The following is a 16190-nucleotide window of genomic DNA, read 5'->3' on the forward strand; positions in this document are numbered from 1 at the left end:
CAAGTTGTTTCTCAGGCTTTAAGTGCCTGCAGTCTTGCTACTGCTCCTGCCTTCTGACAGCCCTGATGCTGGGATCACAGCTCTGAAGAACTGTCTAGTAAAGCAGGTGTGAGTGGTTTACAGACCCTTTAAGTCAGAGCTGCTCAAATGCCAGACTAGGCTGAGCAATTCCTGCCCTTCACCAAAGCCTCAGCTGCGATGTGGCCTGCAGGTCCTGAGTGAAATGCCATCGCTTTCCCTGGTGTCCCATAAAGCAGCTGCAATTTGTCATGGCTATTTTCAGCCACTAGGAAGAAAGTTACTTGAATCAAGCACCACATCCCTGAGCAGACCTGAGGAAAACCGTTCAGTGGACTTCAGGAAAGATGAATCAAATGGCTTTAACTGAGCATTCAAGCCAAACCTTACCTGAAGCAGGAAAGTCACTGCTGGAAATCACATGTCAAAGAAGAAACATCTTTCCTCAGACCTGGGAGACACAGCCTGTTCCTCTTTAAATCCTAGCTGTGTGCTGCAGTGCTCTGCACTGTTGCCATGGCAGAAATCTCCCCATAGTAATAACCTCTTTCAGAGAAGGTTAAAAAGAGACAGCGCACATGCTCAGAAATGCTGCACTTGTTCTGTTAGCAGTTTGCAGCGGCCATTTCAAAGGGATCATCACAAAGACGAGAAAGAGAGAGAGAAAGAGAGAGAGAGGGGGAGATCAGGTACTGATATTTTTTCCTTTGTTGGAGGGGGTGACTTTTCTCTTTCACAGAAGTCCACGCACAGATCTGTCGCTGTTCCCAGTTGCACTGCAGACAGGGACCACCACTGAAGCCTGTCATGATTATTCCGTGCAGACAGCTAATTCTCATGGAATAGCTAAGAGGCAGTAGTTAGATGTGGTGTGAGGTGACTTCTGCACTCGGAGAGCAATTATTTTGCAGCAAGGCTCACATCTGAAGCTGAGCTGAGGCTGGGGTAAATGATGTGTAAGGTGCCTTAGAAACTAAGTTTAACAGTGTATCTATATTGTTTTACTGAACCCCTATAGCACAGAGTCAACTATGGGAATAGCCTCTACTCCTGCTGACCACGAAGGCTTCAGCATTAGGTACTTGAAGGAGCTTGTATTATCTTGTTTACTAATTTACTGTTACGTGTAAACAATGCTGCATCCCATTGCAAAATCTGATGTCTTTGATTGCACTTGTTTTGATTGCAGATCACCATTAATTAAAACAGCAAAAACAAGCCACTTGTTATTTTTAAACCCCTTTATTAATGATTGTAGAAATAAGGATTAAATCAGACCACATCACTTCTAAATATTGGGAAGGGTAAAGGACTCAGTCCTGGGTTTATAGGAATTACATTACCAGATCTGTTATGTGTTGTGGGCCCAGATATGTTTATGACTGTACACGTGCACATGTCTCCCTTGCCTCTGAACCCTCCCTTACCCACCTACATTTAGGTAGAGGTGCAGAGGAAGGGAACATGTGTAATGCTGTTCCTTCCCTGGGTGAATTGCTGGTTTGCATGTGCAGCAAATGTTTGTACAGAATTTGCAGCTGCAGATTAACTATGTCTGAAACAGTGACTTTGCACAAGTTGAACAAGAGACCTGTACTGCTTTTGTGGCAAGACATGGGGAAAACCTTTCCTTTCCTGCCTCCCTCCATTGCCCTTCCAAATATGAAATATAGGTTGTTTGGGGGGATGGTGTACTCCTACATTCAGCACACTGAATCAATATGCTTACACAACATCTTCTGTTCAGTATGAACTGACTTAAAAATCAGGAAGAGATGCCTGTTGTCCTGCTTTCCTGGGCTTAGCTGAAGAGTAACTTCATGTGGATTTTGTCGTTTTGTTACAACTTTATTTTATCCTTTCTGTTTCCTCCCTTCCCTCCCTACAGGAAGGGAAGTTAAACTTGGCTGGACTAGGGACCACCCTGTCAGTTTGCCAGGATTCTTAAGGATTGTGACTGATACCTGTAATACACAGCTGCAGCTTGTACTAGTCCCAGTTTCCCCTTTCTTCTCAATCTGAACAGTTTACATGTTGACTCAAGAAAATACTTCATTTTGAAACCAGTGAACTTCTCAAAAACTTCACCTCTTTGTGAAGGGGAGGTGTTGCTGGATGAGACTATCCCTGTCTTCAGGAAATGGCATGGCCTGGCTGTGAAGTTCAGGAACAAATGGATGGCTTCAGATCTTTGTCTGAAGTCAGGGCAGGAAGGGAAACACAGAGTCAAAGAATTTTTATTTAGTTGCCACGAGAAATACTACCTGTGGATTTGTGGAGGTTTAACATAAGTGTTTTCCTTCAGCTGCTTTCATAAAGGAATACATTTTTATGATCAATGTAGTAAGTAATTAATGACAAAAATTAGCTTTGGTTATGTTTGTGAAAAGATGGTACATCAATAAAAAGAGCCAGTTGGTGAAAACCTCATTTCGAGGTTCAGGGCAATTTCACCCAGGCAGCAGAGCGCTGTAATGCCTACAGGTTTGATCTCCAGGTCTAACGGTGAATCAGCTTTCCAGATTCCTGTGTTGTTCTGGGGTTATGTAGGAAGACGAAAGTTGGAATTACAGAGTTGGGTCACAGTTGCTGGCATCCTGGCTTGCAGTCCCAGCAAATGAACCCCTAAACTGGTAGACAACTGATCTTTCCCTTCCTGTCTAGGACATTCTCTTCAGGTCCGGTTTTATGTGCACTGCTGGAGAAATACAGAGAACTACTGTCCATGTTATAGTTGTGCTTTTTTTTTTCTTTTAAAGAAGAACTGTCAATCCTTTAACTGTCACAAACATTAAGTTCTTTGTAACAGATCTTTTGTATCTGTATTGTTTCTCAGTGACTTGTTTATGTCTCTTGATAAAGGAAGAAGCAGCTATTCTCAAGATGCTGGCAGCCTGCCTCCTGAGAAGAGTTGTCCTTACAGTTCCTTTAGCTTTTCTGGTTGCACTGCTCTTCACGGAGCCTGCTAGAGCTGATCAAGAAGCAGGAACAGCCATACCAGCTGAAAGTATGTGCTACCATAAAATTCTGTCATACAGCTTGTACAGTTTTACTGTTGCAGGACTCCAGACCATTGACTCTTGTCCAAATAATTCAATCTATTCTAGAAACTTCTTGCTCTCGATATTTTAAAACTGCATTTTGACAGTACGCTGATAGTTTTCCTCATGCATCCAAGACTTTCCTCTCTCCTCCCATGGTGTTACGCCTGTTTCTGTCTTTTTGCACCTGAAATCTGCCACTGTTGTGCACCTTTTCTTTTGTCCATCCCTTTCATTTCATTCTTTCTATGCCACAAATCACCCTGCTTGCCTGCTTTTCAGTGACATTCTTGAGACTTGCTTTTTTAAGTGACATTGACCTTTCATTTCCTCTTTCATTCCTGATGTTGTCTACCATATTAAATTCAGTATTTTTTATTAAAAAATAACTCAGTGAAGATGCCAGGAAAGCATCTCAACTTTCAGCCTTGCTGCCTTCAGCCACCTAATGGTTCTTCACTGGTCTGTGTTGAATTTAATTTACATCATAATTTAATGACAGGTCCTTGCATCAAGCTGTTGATCAGCAGTGCAAACCTTCTCCTATTGCCTGGTGTATATGTCATAACACTAGAGTTCGTTGGTGCTGCAACAGTGGGAGAGGAGGCCTTTTATGCTGCCTAGTGTTTAATTTTTGCCTATTTTTTTTCTTTTCCTAACTAGTTAAAGAATTTGGCAGACTCCTTTCCTCCAGTAGGCAGGATTGCTGTTTGCTGGTTAGCACACAGACCGTGAGCTGGAAGCATGTGCTCCAGCTTATCAGAAGCTTAATCAGTCAAGTATCAAGTGTTTGTAAAATAGGCTGACAAGCACCACAGGATTTTCAGACTTCTCTCTAGGTTTTATTCTTTCTTCCTTACCAGCCTTCAAAGAGAAAATTAGGCCTAGACTCAGAATTCCTCACTTGCACAGTATTTGCTAGGAAGCTACCAGAGAGGCACAGGCATTGAGAAGCAAATAAGAGCATATGTAGAACCTGATGATTCTAAGGCGTTTTATCATACCTATATTTGTTCTGTCTTTGTACTGCTATTTGTTATAGAATAGCTTCTTGTTACATGATGATCAAGACAAAGCAAGCCTTATGACCTTCAGTCTGGATTATCTAGATTTGAGAATACAATCTTAAACGCTGCAGTTAGTCCAGAATGCAGTAGCTTTGCTTATCAGCAGTACTCAGTAATGTCAGGGCATTGTGTTTATCTGCTGTTTGCTTCACTGGCTTTGGACAAAACTGTATCAAATTCAAAGCTGCAGCCCAAGCGATCTGTCTTTTGATAATGATCTCAATTGCATTCCATTAGCTTTCTATTTAGAGCTCAAGTTTGTGAGATTAGGAGACAAGATTTTTCTGGGAACAGATCTGTGGTTTCAGAGACCATTTCTGGAAGTTAGGTAGAATGTGTGCTCAGGGCTGTGGAGCAAAATGTTATGTTTACTCATGTTATGGGTTTAGCGTTGTGTGACAGAGAAGTGAGATGGTGGAAAGAAGGAGGAGGGAAAAGATATAAAAGGATGAGAGAAATGGCAATAAAGGCAGAGAAAAAGGGGGAAGGGAAAATCAAAATTTTAATGCAAATTTGTTGAAGCATTTCTTCTGTCATTGAGACACTGGATGGATGATCTTGATGGACTAGTTGTAAAAACCTGGATTGTTGAGGAGTAGATCCATCAGTACTCACTCTATGCACTCTTGTCTGTAGCTCTTCATCATGCTCAAAATCCATGTTTATTCCTTCTGCTTAATACTTCATGTTGTTTTTCCTAATTCTCTACTAAACATATTCCTAGGCCGTCCCTGTGTCGATTGCCATGCATTTGAGTTCATGCAGAGGGCTCTGCAGGATTTAAAGAGGACAGCATATAATCTAGACACACGGGTAAGGAAACATTTGTCTTTTATTTTTTTTTTTTTTTTTAGTGTGGAAGAAAATGCTATAGATAGAAGCAGATAAACTGAATGGATTTTGCATAATATGCTGTCAATCGACTGTACTGTCCTATCTTCAAAGGTGATGTTGGGTAACTTCATTTCACCACTCAAGGCAAAAATGTTTGGAATTATTCTGACGGCTTATCAGGGTCACTAGGAAGCTTAGGAGAGAGCAAACTGACAATCTTCAGCCCTCTACACTTCCCTTGCCCAAGTCAGAGTATGTTATCTAAGGACTACCATTAGCCCTTCCACTCTCATTCCAGATGTTAAATGCACATTTTTCTTTTTATATTAGAGTGAACAAAGTTCAGAACATCAATTATATTAACTGTCCATAAGAACAGAGCCAGCTGAAGCAAAAAAACACATACAAGAGTAGAATACTCCTCTGCACATGCTTCTACCCCAGTGAAGAGAGCAAGGGAGGAAATGTCATTTCACAGATGTTTTTTACATTGCTCTGATTCCATAGTGATGAAAGTAACACAAAGTAGAACAGAAGAAAGTAGAGAGAGAAACTTCGTTGGCTTTTAGTCAGTGTGGAGAATTTGCCAGAGTTGGTATGTTCCTTCTTTGATGGAAGCTGAATCTCTCTCTTGCTACTGCAACCTGCAGTCTGGGACTAGCTGTATCCCAGCTGCTGTGAGATCATGGTGTCTCAAGAGGTGGTTTTTCCTCTCCCTCCCATGTACTCTTTAGCTCAGGTGCTGTATCTACACTCTTGCACAGATTTTTCAACAGAACGCACTCAAAACATTTTTGCTGTTCTAACGTATGGTCAAGATTTAAAGAATGATTTGAGGTCACTCCAAGCAGGGTACATGATACTTAAATGAAAATGCAGCTGTAGGAAGGAAGATGCCTTGAACTGTGGATTATTAAAAAAAAAAAAAAAAAATCAAGCCAAACCAAGCTGGTATGTAACAGATTTATAGTTAAACAAAATCTGTTCAATAAGTGCAGGTCAATTTCTGGGCTCCTTCATGAAGAAATCTGGCTAATGAATACATCTGCTGAGTATGGTATACAGACACAACAAGATGTTAAGACTGCTGAAAAATGGTTCTAGAATACTTTTTCCGTCTATTACAAAATTCTGAACATTCTGCTAGAATTTCTAAATCTTACTTAATAATGTCTCAACTACTAAAATCTTCTCTGGTTATATGGTTGTGGAAATGATTTTTGTGACACCTATAGCTTGGAAACCAAGCATGAAGCTTTATGAGATACAGATCTCCAAAGCAGAAAGGTCGCAATGAGGACTGAATTGCTGAGCCCTAAAGATAGCAACTGTATTTGAATATTATTGTTTTAAAAATATAAATAAATAAATAAATAGAAAGAAGAAGGACAGGGAAAAGGTTCAGTTGAGAAGAATGTCCTAGAACTGAGTTTTGCAGTTGTAAATTTGACAACAAGCCTGAAAATGTGGCTTCATGATACATTCTTGCAACAACGAACGCATCACTTTTTGATTACTTTAAAATCTAAATAATTGCATCTATATTGAGATCCTTCAGTGCCTCTGGACTAGGACAGGCCTATTCTAGTCATTAAGCTAGGAATTCTGTCTGCATCTTCAAAAGTCATAGAAATATTTAATTGTTGAAGACTGCTTGGCTCGTGGAACTGCCTTCTACAGTGATTCAATTCTTAGTTTTGTTATTCAGCTGTGGTCCAATTGGATGGGAATGGGCAGCTTTAAGACAATTACTTTTGGCTACATATATATTTTACATTTGACTATTTTAGTCTGGTTTTCTGCTTAATGGGGCAAATGATTCTGTCCCCAAAAATACAATGCCCTTTGTTAATATTCCCCCTGGAGACACTTATTTCCTTGAAAAACCCTCTTTTGTTTGCAGGCAGGATTTTTAGAGGATGACTAAGCAGCTCTTAACAGTGTTGGAGGGGGAGAGATTCCCAAAAGATTAGAGAGGAAACTCTCATTTAATTCTCTCTGGAAATCTTACCCTGCAGTTCTGCACCAGGGAGACCATATACTTTTACTACAAACTCAGAGTTTTCACAGTTAATTTGGCCCTGTGTTGATCTGCCTGGTGTCAGGAAAAGCAAACTGACTCTAGTGTAGGTTATGTAATTTTTGGGGGGGCCACAGGCTGTGTCTTCTTCCTTTTACAAGACTAGAGATGCTTGTAACCCCCACTGATGTGATGATCACTTACTGCTTGTCAGGATAGTTGCATTTTAGTCATGCAGTAAGAGAACGGTCACAGCCCATCTCTGAGAGGTTTACTATCTGTGCAGGTACCAGATCTGTTTGCGCCCTTTACACGCTGTTTTCCACCCTTTCATTCCTGCTGGGCCCTCAGAGTGTGCTGCAGGCTGGATAATTGTTGTAGCAGCAGTAGCCAACTCCGGGCAATCTTGTCTGAGAACACCTGTGGTCCTGCCTCACCTAACCAAAACACAGTAGTGTACTTCAGCAAGTGCAGCCCTGATCATGAACTGGAGGAGAAGCCCTTGTACTGCTGGGAGGGAGCTACTATCATCAAACCCATTCATCGAGCCTACATCCTGTTCCCTACTGCATCTAAAGGCTGCTAAAAGCAGAGGCCAGCAGGGAACCGGCTATAAACCAAATTCTGTAAAACAAATCCAGTCCATGGGCTGCAGAGTTCACTATGGACATGAAAGACACTTATTTTCAAAATTCCAGCCCATTTTTGGGGAGTTACCAGGTGGACATTGCATTACAACTTTAAAGAACTCAGGAACTGCACTTTTAGCTGGAGCACATAAACTTTTGTATAGATTAAGAATCTGGACCCTAGGATATTTTTTTTACTGTCTTTAGATCTACTAGGGGATAATAACAAATCTCTGTGCAAATGACTTTGTGATCATGCTCACAGAACAGTCTGTAAAGCCATTTAGTGCTATTCATTTTGTTCTTTATTCATTTCTAAACTGTCAATGGTTATTTGGAATGTTCAAAACACATTAAGTTAGATGGGCCCATGAAAGTAAAAATAAAGGCTCGTAAATATTATTAAAGATATATAAGATAGTAGGCAGCCTTGGGGCTTAACTCAGAGCGGTTGGTGCGCTGTCAGCCTCCTTTATTCAAACCGTTGTGAATGACGTCAAGGTGATATTTAGAAGGTGGTGATTGAGTGTCTTCTAGAGGATTAGCAAAGTCTGATCAGATCTTTCCAGTCTTGCAGGGTAGCTGAAATGATCAAAAGCGATGCCTGATTTAATGCAATGTCACATGGCTGTGTCTAGTGATTTATCAGCTGGAAAAACACCTAACCAATAGCTCTTCCTATACTAAGAAAGTGGTAAGCAGGATGCTTTAGCCTAGTTCTGCTCCCAAGTGCCTTTAGCTGATGTGTTCCAGTGGATAACATAGCTTTTAAAACACAGTCTTTTATTACATGGTTATCCCATTTCATATGGCAATCACAGAACAGGCAGATTAGGGATATATTTCACTGACATTTTGAGTTGGCAGTCTTAATAATGCCCTTTGAGTGGCAGTCTTAATAGAGCCCTTTTTGTGTAAAAGGGGGCATTATTCCAGGTTACACCAGTGGAGATTAATTTGGTGAGTGAATTTCCCACAGCTAATGTTGCACAGCGATAAGGATAAAGTCATCTCTTGGGTCCAGCTGATGCCCAGATACAGCTTCACTCAGCATAGATAAACTGAAATGACTGTGTATGATAGATGAAGACCTGATGTTGGTGCAAAGCAGCTCTGTGCTCTACCATGCATCTACTGAAGCCACAAGTGTTCCAAACATCTGGAGAAACAAAGTCTGAGTAGCTAGAGAGGAAGGATTCCTGTATTTCTGTTATGCAGTCCTACTTTTCCTTCTCTTGTTTTTGGCCATCTGTAGGCTGAGAAGATGCAGGCCTTTCTGGTCAGACCTATAGCTCCAACTCTGGAAAGTTCCTGATCCACTCTGGTTGCTCCAAGAAGCCCCTGGGGAGAGCAATGAGTTCTTGTTGTTGACGAACAGCAGTTCAGCTGGAGGATTTAGGCTCTCATGGATTTGGGATCCCCTTCTGTAATGAAGCTAGAAATTCCATCACAAGTTTGAACTGTGATTGCTATGTCCCAAGTCAGTGCCTACTGTCTATTTTAAGCACTAATAGCGTATTAATAATAACAGTTGTTAAGCAGGAGAAGTTAGAAAAAACAGGTAGTTTATTCCTTACTTTCTCTATATAACTTCCAACAGTTAATCCAGCCTGTAACACTCTCAATTCTTTCAAATTTTTGAATGTATTTTTCAATAAAAAATAATAGGTTTGGGGTTTTTTAAGGGTTCTCATGAAGCAGCTTGAGCAATTAAAGTTAAGATTGTAAGAAAGACAAGTAACTTCAAACAGAAAAAGACAACATGCAGACACAGTGAATGTACTAATGTGAAAAACACAAATGTGTACTAGACTGAATTTCTCAGTGTCAGAAGAAGTATTGCCATGTTGGTATGTCAGTTAATCAGATAGAAGCTAAATTAGTGCACAGCGCAGTAAGCAGTAAGTCTGATTGTTACTTCAAGTCTCATCTCATGAAACCATTCCCAAATCTTACAACAAAAGTAAAACAAGGTTTTTTTTAGGAGCTAATTAGTTTTATAGCACTGAAACTTGTGTTTTGATGTTGCTTTTGTTCCTCCCTCTTATAGACAGAAACACTGCTTCTTCAGGTGGAAAAAAGAAATCTGTGTGACTGTGTAACTGCAAACCTGCTAAACTGAATCCTGGAGGCCAGCCAAGGAGTGTCACCTGTTCAGCGATCTTTAAAAAGCAGCTGTATAAAATACAGCTTTATGGAGTTAATTTTGCAAGCATGTATGCCCAATGTACAGAGGAAATTGCGGGGGGGTGTCTTACGTGTTTGTTTCTTCTGTTTCTTTCTTTTTTTTTTTAATGGTCTTCTCTTTTCACATCCACTGAGTTGCCAGTAAAGGCTCAGTTCAGTAAATCTGTTACTTGGTATTAGAATAGGGAAAAATCTACTTGCTTTGATTTTTAAGTCAGAGTTGGCCAAGTGTAACCCACAGGATAAATATGGCCAGCACTGTTACAGAGATGCTTGCAGCTGATTTTTGTCTCTAATGTCAATGTTTCTCTGTGGCAACTTACCCAATTATACAGCGAAAGGGCCTTGTGGTCCCTGTCAGTTTTGCCTCTTTGTCAAAAATTATGGAAGTCCTTTTTGCTTGTTATGTGCACTGTGACCACATTCAGACATGATGCAGTTCTGTCAGCTGTAATGAGGTATGTGTCCTGAGGAGGTTCATGTGCTGTACTTGGACCAAAGTGGCCTATATCCTAGTGTGGAGTCTTCTGGTATCCTGGGTAAGAGTATTGTCTTTTTAATTAAAACTTTGCATTTCTTCTTCTCGTCCTCCTGGACAGTCCACTCTAAAACCACCGTATCTATAAACAGCTCTACCTTAGCAAGTTAAATGGGTTGAATAGAAAAGCAGAAAAAGGAGAATAAGACCATGACTAGGCAGCCTTGCCAGTTCCAGCTCTACCAAGATGTTACCACCAGCAGCTGCTCAGGACCACAATGCAGAAGGTTACAGACTCCATGTGTTGCCAAGGAGCTTCTTCATGTGAGTGTTCTTTACTTCAGGTGAAACACAGTGGTTAGGTCAGTCATATTTTGTTCATTCTGTGATATTGTAAGGACTAAACTGTGAACTTCTGAATCTCTCCTTGTAATTTTCTTTGGAAGCAGCTCTTTTATTTCAGGCAAGAAGAAAGACTTGGGCACCTGAAAGCTGAGGTGATTTTTTCCTCAACACTATCATTTTGTTCTAAGGTACTCTGCCCACCTACAAGTCTGAAAGAGGTTGAACAGTTTGAGTAGATGCTCTTGAGTTTGTTTGATGTGATTTAGAGCCTTCTCAAACCAGTCCAACAGTGAGGCTGCATGGTGCTAGCTAAATGCCATGGGGAGTGGAAGACAGCTGGGCATCTGAAGGTCAAAATCTATTCAGCTGAATTTAGGAGAATTTAGGTGCCTGTCTGCAGCCTCACCTCCCTAACTAAAATGGCAGGACTTTGCTGGAAGAGAATTAGGAGTCACAGGAACTGCTCTGGCAGTGCAGCTGTAGGTGTGGTACAAACAATTGGCAGAGTAGGGGAACACAGTAGACTGCCTGAATGATTTGCAAAATGAACATCTGTCCACAGTTAAACCAGGTTTGGAAAAACGATTTCTGCACACTGAAAAGTCCAGGATACCCTTCTGGATAGGATCAAGATAATAAGCCAGCAGAGAAATTTATTGCAAATGGAAGAGGAAGGAATTCTGTTGGTTTGGGTTTTTTTTAATCTCTTCCTGAAGCACCTGTGCTGTGTATATTTTTCACTAAGTCTTTTCATACCCCACAGAAGCATTGGCACCAGTCATATCTGACTGCTGTGCAAAACAAGAGTAACTGCCAGCCCCAGCTGAAGCTCCACTCCCAGTGGGAGACGGCTGTGGGGATTTGATAAACTTCTTGGAGCAAGGCCTCCTTTAGATGGCTTTATCCCAATCTTGATTGTAGTGGAATGGCTCTTCAGAGCTTCTTGACTATTGCTGCAGTTGGGTCTTCCCTTCTTGTTCTAGATTGGCTGTCCTTTCCACTGCTACTTTAATTCCCTCTTCTGATCTGGCATTGCCTTCTCTCCAGGTCCAGGGATTTCTTAGTAAACTCCTTCCCTCCATTCTGACTCTGCAAGCCTGAATGTTGGGGCTGATACTGCTCAGGTCAGCAGCTGTACTGCAGGATCAGATGATCTCCAGAGGTCACTTCCAACATTACTGATTCTAAGATTCTCTGATAAGCGTGTGGCTCTCCCACTTAACAGTGGAGTTAGCAAACATGGTGCTGAGCAACACTGGTTCAGTTCCTGCCAATGACCTTAAGTGAGGACCTTTTTTACTTGAGAAATCAAGGGTCACACTGCAGAACTCAGAAGGTGTTCCAGAAGATTGCAGGTGGTGAAAACTCTGCTCCAAAAGCTGAGTCCATCAGTGGACTGTCCACTAGCCTGCTGAAAACTTACCAGCTTGTTATGGGTGTGGATAGGAACCCAACCACAGGCAACTCCTGCTTTCTGTGTCTGCACAGACATCTGCATGACAAAAGAAAATCTGACCATGTGGAAACATTAATCTTCAGTCATTTTGCATTCTGATTCTCACTGCCAGAACTGGGGTAGTGAGCCTCGGGACATGATAGATGTCAGCCCAAGAGAAAGCAGCAGGGAAATCAAGGAGGGGAGTAAATTGGGAATAGCTTCTCTCATTCTCTTGTTTAGGACCTAAAAAATTAGAGATTCCTTCCTTCCTGCAGAAGATCCATCAGAACCAAGAATTTCCATTAGGACTTGCTTTGTGCTCCTTTAGAGTCCACCTTGCCTATTTTTCTTTAGTTGAATGACTTCTCACTGTCACTTTTTTTTGTTTAAAACCACCATAATAGCAGGAGAGTGGAAGATGGCTAATATAGCACAAACTCTAAAAAGAATTGCTGAGAAGATCTGGGAAATATAGACCAGCAGCCAGAATATCAGTTCTGGGCAAATGAAGAGAAACTTTTGAAGATCTTAATTTGTATGCCCAGATCTAATGTGACATAGTGACAACAGTAATGACCATTTTTATAGAGCAAAAGAATACAGTAGAACTAGACAACGTGCAGACAAAAGCAACTAGAATAATCCAAAGTAATGTGCAAAGAACAGACTATGAGTCTTCAGTTTGAAAAAGAGATGACTGAACAAGGAGATGATGGAGGTTTTTAAAATCATGAGTGATCAGAGAATGATTGTTTGCTGTCCTCTCCCAAACAAGAACTGGTGTGCATCACCTGGAGGCAGGTTTAGAGCAAATAGGATGATGAGACTCTTCACCTACTATGTGTTCAAACTGGGAACTTCCCCACTGCAGGATGTTGCTGGTGCTAAAAATTTATGTGGGGTTAAAAGACAGTTGTTCCAACTCATGTCTGAAAAGTCTATTGCAAACTGTTAAGTATAAAAACATCAGTTTTGTTTCAGGAAGTGCCTGAAACACAAGTTACTGCAGACTAATAATGTTGTAGGAAGAAACTGTAGCTACCCTGGTTTTATACTTCTCCCTAGACCTTTCCTATTAGTCACTGCCAAGGACAGGACACTGGCTTTTAAAGGACCTTTGGTGTGATCTGATACAATTGTTCTTATGTGTAGAAATTAACCTCTTAAATTTATAAAGCAAGCCTTTTCCCTGTGCTTCAGAAAGCCATTCCTTCTAATCCCTTAGAAACAAGCACCTTTGCAAAGCCTCTGAATTCTGGGTATCCCCACTGCCTGAGCGGAGGCCAGTGGGCCTGCTTCTTCAGCCCAGTGCAGAGACTGCTCCACAGGCAGGAGAAAACACTCCTTTATAAAGGGAAAGTAATGGGACATCAAACCCCAGTGACATGCCTACTGCCAGTAAGCCTCACTGTGGCCAAGAAGGAGCTATGCAATTACTCAGAAATTTGTGTCTCCTATGTAGTGTACAAACTCAGTCCTGACCAGAGGAAGATGACTGCTCTGCCTAGCTTTTACTCCTTGCTTCTGCTTCTGCCTTGGCTTTTGCTCAAGCCACTGCCTTGGCTGCAAGGTTACAGGCATCTGTGCTGACTACTGGATATGATGATCATCATTCATGTGCCATAATGAAATCTTACAGCAGTGCACTCCTTAGTAGCACACTTGTGCATGTCAAAAATGTCAGAGGATGATTGTATGCTGTTGTGCTCATGGTGTTGCGCTCTTTCCCACTGAGCTGGGAAAAATGTATGTTCTTATGTCTTTGGTGCGCCTGGCACTGTTTTGCCTCTTCTCCCTCTTCATCTTCACATGCAGTATTTTCTCTGTCCTCTTCAAGCATGGCATATTTTTAACATGAAAAGAGGAAGTGCAAGGGCTAGAAAGGGTTTATACGAACAGACTGACTTTCTGTTCCAGTTGTCCTTAAAACTCTGCCACTGTGCCTCCTGCAAGTGCATTTTTTTTCCTCAATATCCAAAGGTCCCTGCTAAATCCAAACTGTTGTTTTGTATGTATTTAACAGGGCCATCAGAACATGCACGTGGTCTTTTTACTATATGTTTTGTCCTGTTTTTCTTCCTGTACTGCATTTTTTCAGTGGTCTCTTGCTTTGTGAGTGCACTGGAAGCTGCTTGGGGCAAAAATCTTGTCGTGTTAATAGCACTAGAAGTTGGCCATCACACCTTCAACCATTGTGAACTTATTAAATAAAAATCAATGTAAAATATGCCTGTCTGTTGCTCAAGTTTGAAACATAATATTTGTTTTTATATAACAGATGGATACAGAATGAATCCAGGTTTTCAGTTTGATCTCCGTGGAGATATCCCTTAAACTTCTTGCTCCAGCTTACTTTTTTGTCTTGAGCTTTGTAGAGATGGGGAGTGGCAGAAATAGTATTTTCATAGTCTCTTAGCTCTTGAATTTTAAAAAGTAGTTTAAAACATGAGAAAAAGACTTCCAGGTGGTGGAGGCCATGAGAAAACAAATAAAAATATATGCATTTATTCTATTTCTTATGTTGATCTGCTTTTGCTTGTCTTTCCTGGTAGTCAAGGTTGCAGACCTACAGGAGGAGTAGTTTGACAATAATAATTATATATTTACATTAGTTTTCACTGTGATTCTGGCTTTATGATAGATATGACAAATGGGATCTCTCTGAATGCTTTTGAGATACCCAATACCAAAGAGTGTTTCCCACAACTTGATCCTGTATTTTCCAGGATCAGATTTTTGTCATCATTTGATTTCTGCTCTGAACCATGTACTTGTTGAAAACCTACATAACACATCAGTTTGTCTTCACTAGCCTTGAGCACATTTTGTAGTTTAAATCAAAGAATGTGATGCTGCACTTTCCTGGTCATTTAAGTCCTGTTTGTCAATAGAGTCTGAAAATGGAACAGCACTGAAAACTCATTAAACTTTATATAGCTTCACTCTTCTTTGAGAGTTCAGTTCAACTGGAAAGATTGCTGACTGGTTATGCAAGTTAGACTGTAGGGTAAGTAGGACAAAGTTTCAAGAGAGGTCAGTACTGAAATTCTTGTTTTTGATGGAGGAATCTGAATGCTCTGAGTGTGTGTGCTCGTTAATAACTGCACTTAATAATTAACATTTGTGCTCTGGCAAACATGAGCTACATATAATTCTTAGATGTTTTTAAGCATTGATGCTATTTTCATGTAGTTCTTAAAGATTATATTTTTACACTTAATCTTGTATTTTATTCCTAAACTGCCTAGGAAATTTTAGTATGCAAAAACCAATAGGTATCACTGACAGAAATAAAGGAATCACGTAACTGGGGTGGTGAAAATACAACAGATTTTTTTGCACCGTGAAGTGTGAATTGTTGCATTACAAGAACTTGAGTCTTGTGTTGATCGTTAGCTAAAAAATAGAGGCAAAACATAGCTTGTATTAGCTTGAAGTGCAAGGAATTTTTAATACATGCCAATTTGATGTACATAAAGTTATTTATCTAGGGAGCTGTTCTAAGAAATGAGCAGGAAGTGTAGGAGTTTGTATAACAGAATTATGACTAGTCCAAATTGCTAACATAAAGTACATTTTTATTTCAAAACTAGACTAACTTTAAAGCAAACCAATATTCATTTAGGCAAACAATATCAACAAAATTTGTGATTTTTTTGTGGCTTCTGCACAGAGCCTGGTGAAGCTTGGCATATTGCTTTGCATAAATCCACACTGACTTTCAAGTTCCCAATGATACCAGGTTTAATAAGGTTATATCTGTTCACCTATCAACTACAACATAAAATTATGACTGATTGAGAATGGCCGAAATAACTGTTTCACTCTGAAATTCTTCAGTTGAATATAGAGGGCTAGGGAGAGACATAGACTCTGGGACAAAAATCAGTTACCACCACTTCTGGATGCATATTATCAAGGCTTTGACTGGACTTTCAGACTGCTGGGTATTGTTGGTTATTTCTCTTCCCCGGTTAAAGAGCAGCCCTTCAAATCACCCATGCAGTAAATTTGATACACATGGTTTCTTGCCTGAGCAGCTCTTGCGTTCCTCCTCAACTAGATCTACACTAAAAAAGCATCCAACCTGTGACAAGTATCTGGTTTCAGCCAACAGCACTGAATATAACTAA

The 16190-nt window shown here is 40.5% G+C and overlaps 1 protein-coding gene across 1 annotated transcript; it reads left to right on the forward strand.

Annotated features, from left to right (window-relative positions):
* The first annotated feature begins 596 nt into the window (after positions 1 to 596).
* On the forward strand, positions 597 to 14941 carry LOC134139792 (NELL2-interacting cell ontogeny regulator 1-like). The gene is made up of 4 exons (XM_062574544.1): positions 597 to 707; positions 2881 to 3025; positions 4851 to 4939; positions 9660 to 14941. Exons 1-4 carry the CDS (start codon positions 597 to 599, stop codon positions 9729 to 9731), a joined length of 417 nt encoding a protein of 138 aa, XP_062430528.1. The 3' UTR covers positions 9732 to 14941.
* The last annotated feature ends 1249 nt before the right edge of the window (positions 14942 to 16190 follow it).

This window comes from Rhea pennata, chromosome 4, assembly GCF_028389875.1.
Source record: "Rhea pennata isolate bPtePen1 chromosome 4, bPtePen1.pri, whole genome shotgun sequence".
NCBI classification, from domain to species: domain Eukaryota; kingdom Metazoa; phylum Chordata; class Aves; order Rheiformes; family Rheidae; genus Rhea; species Rhea pennata.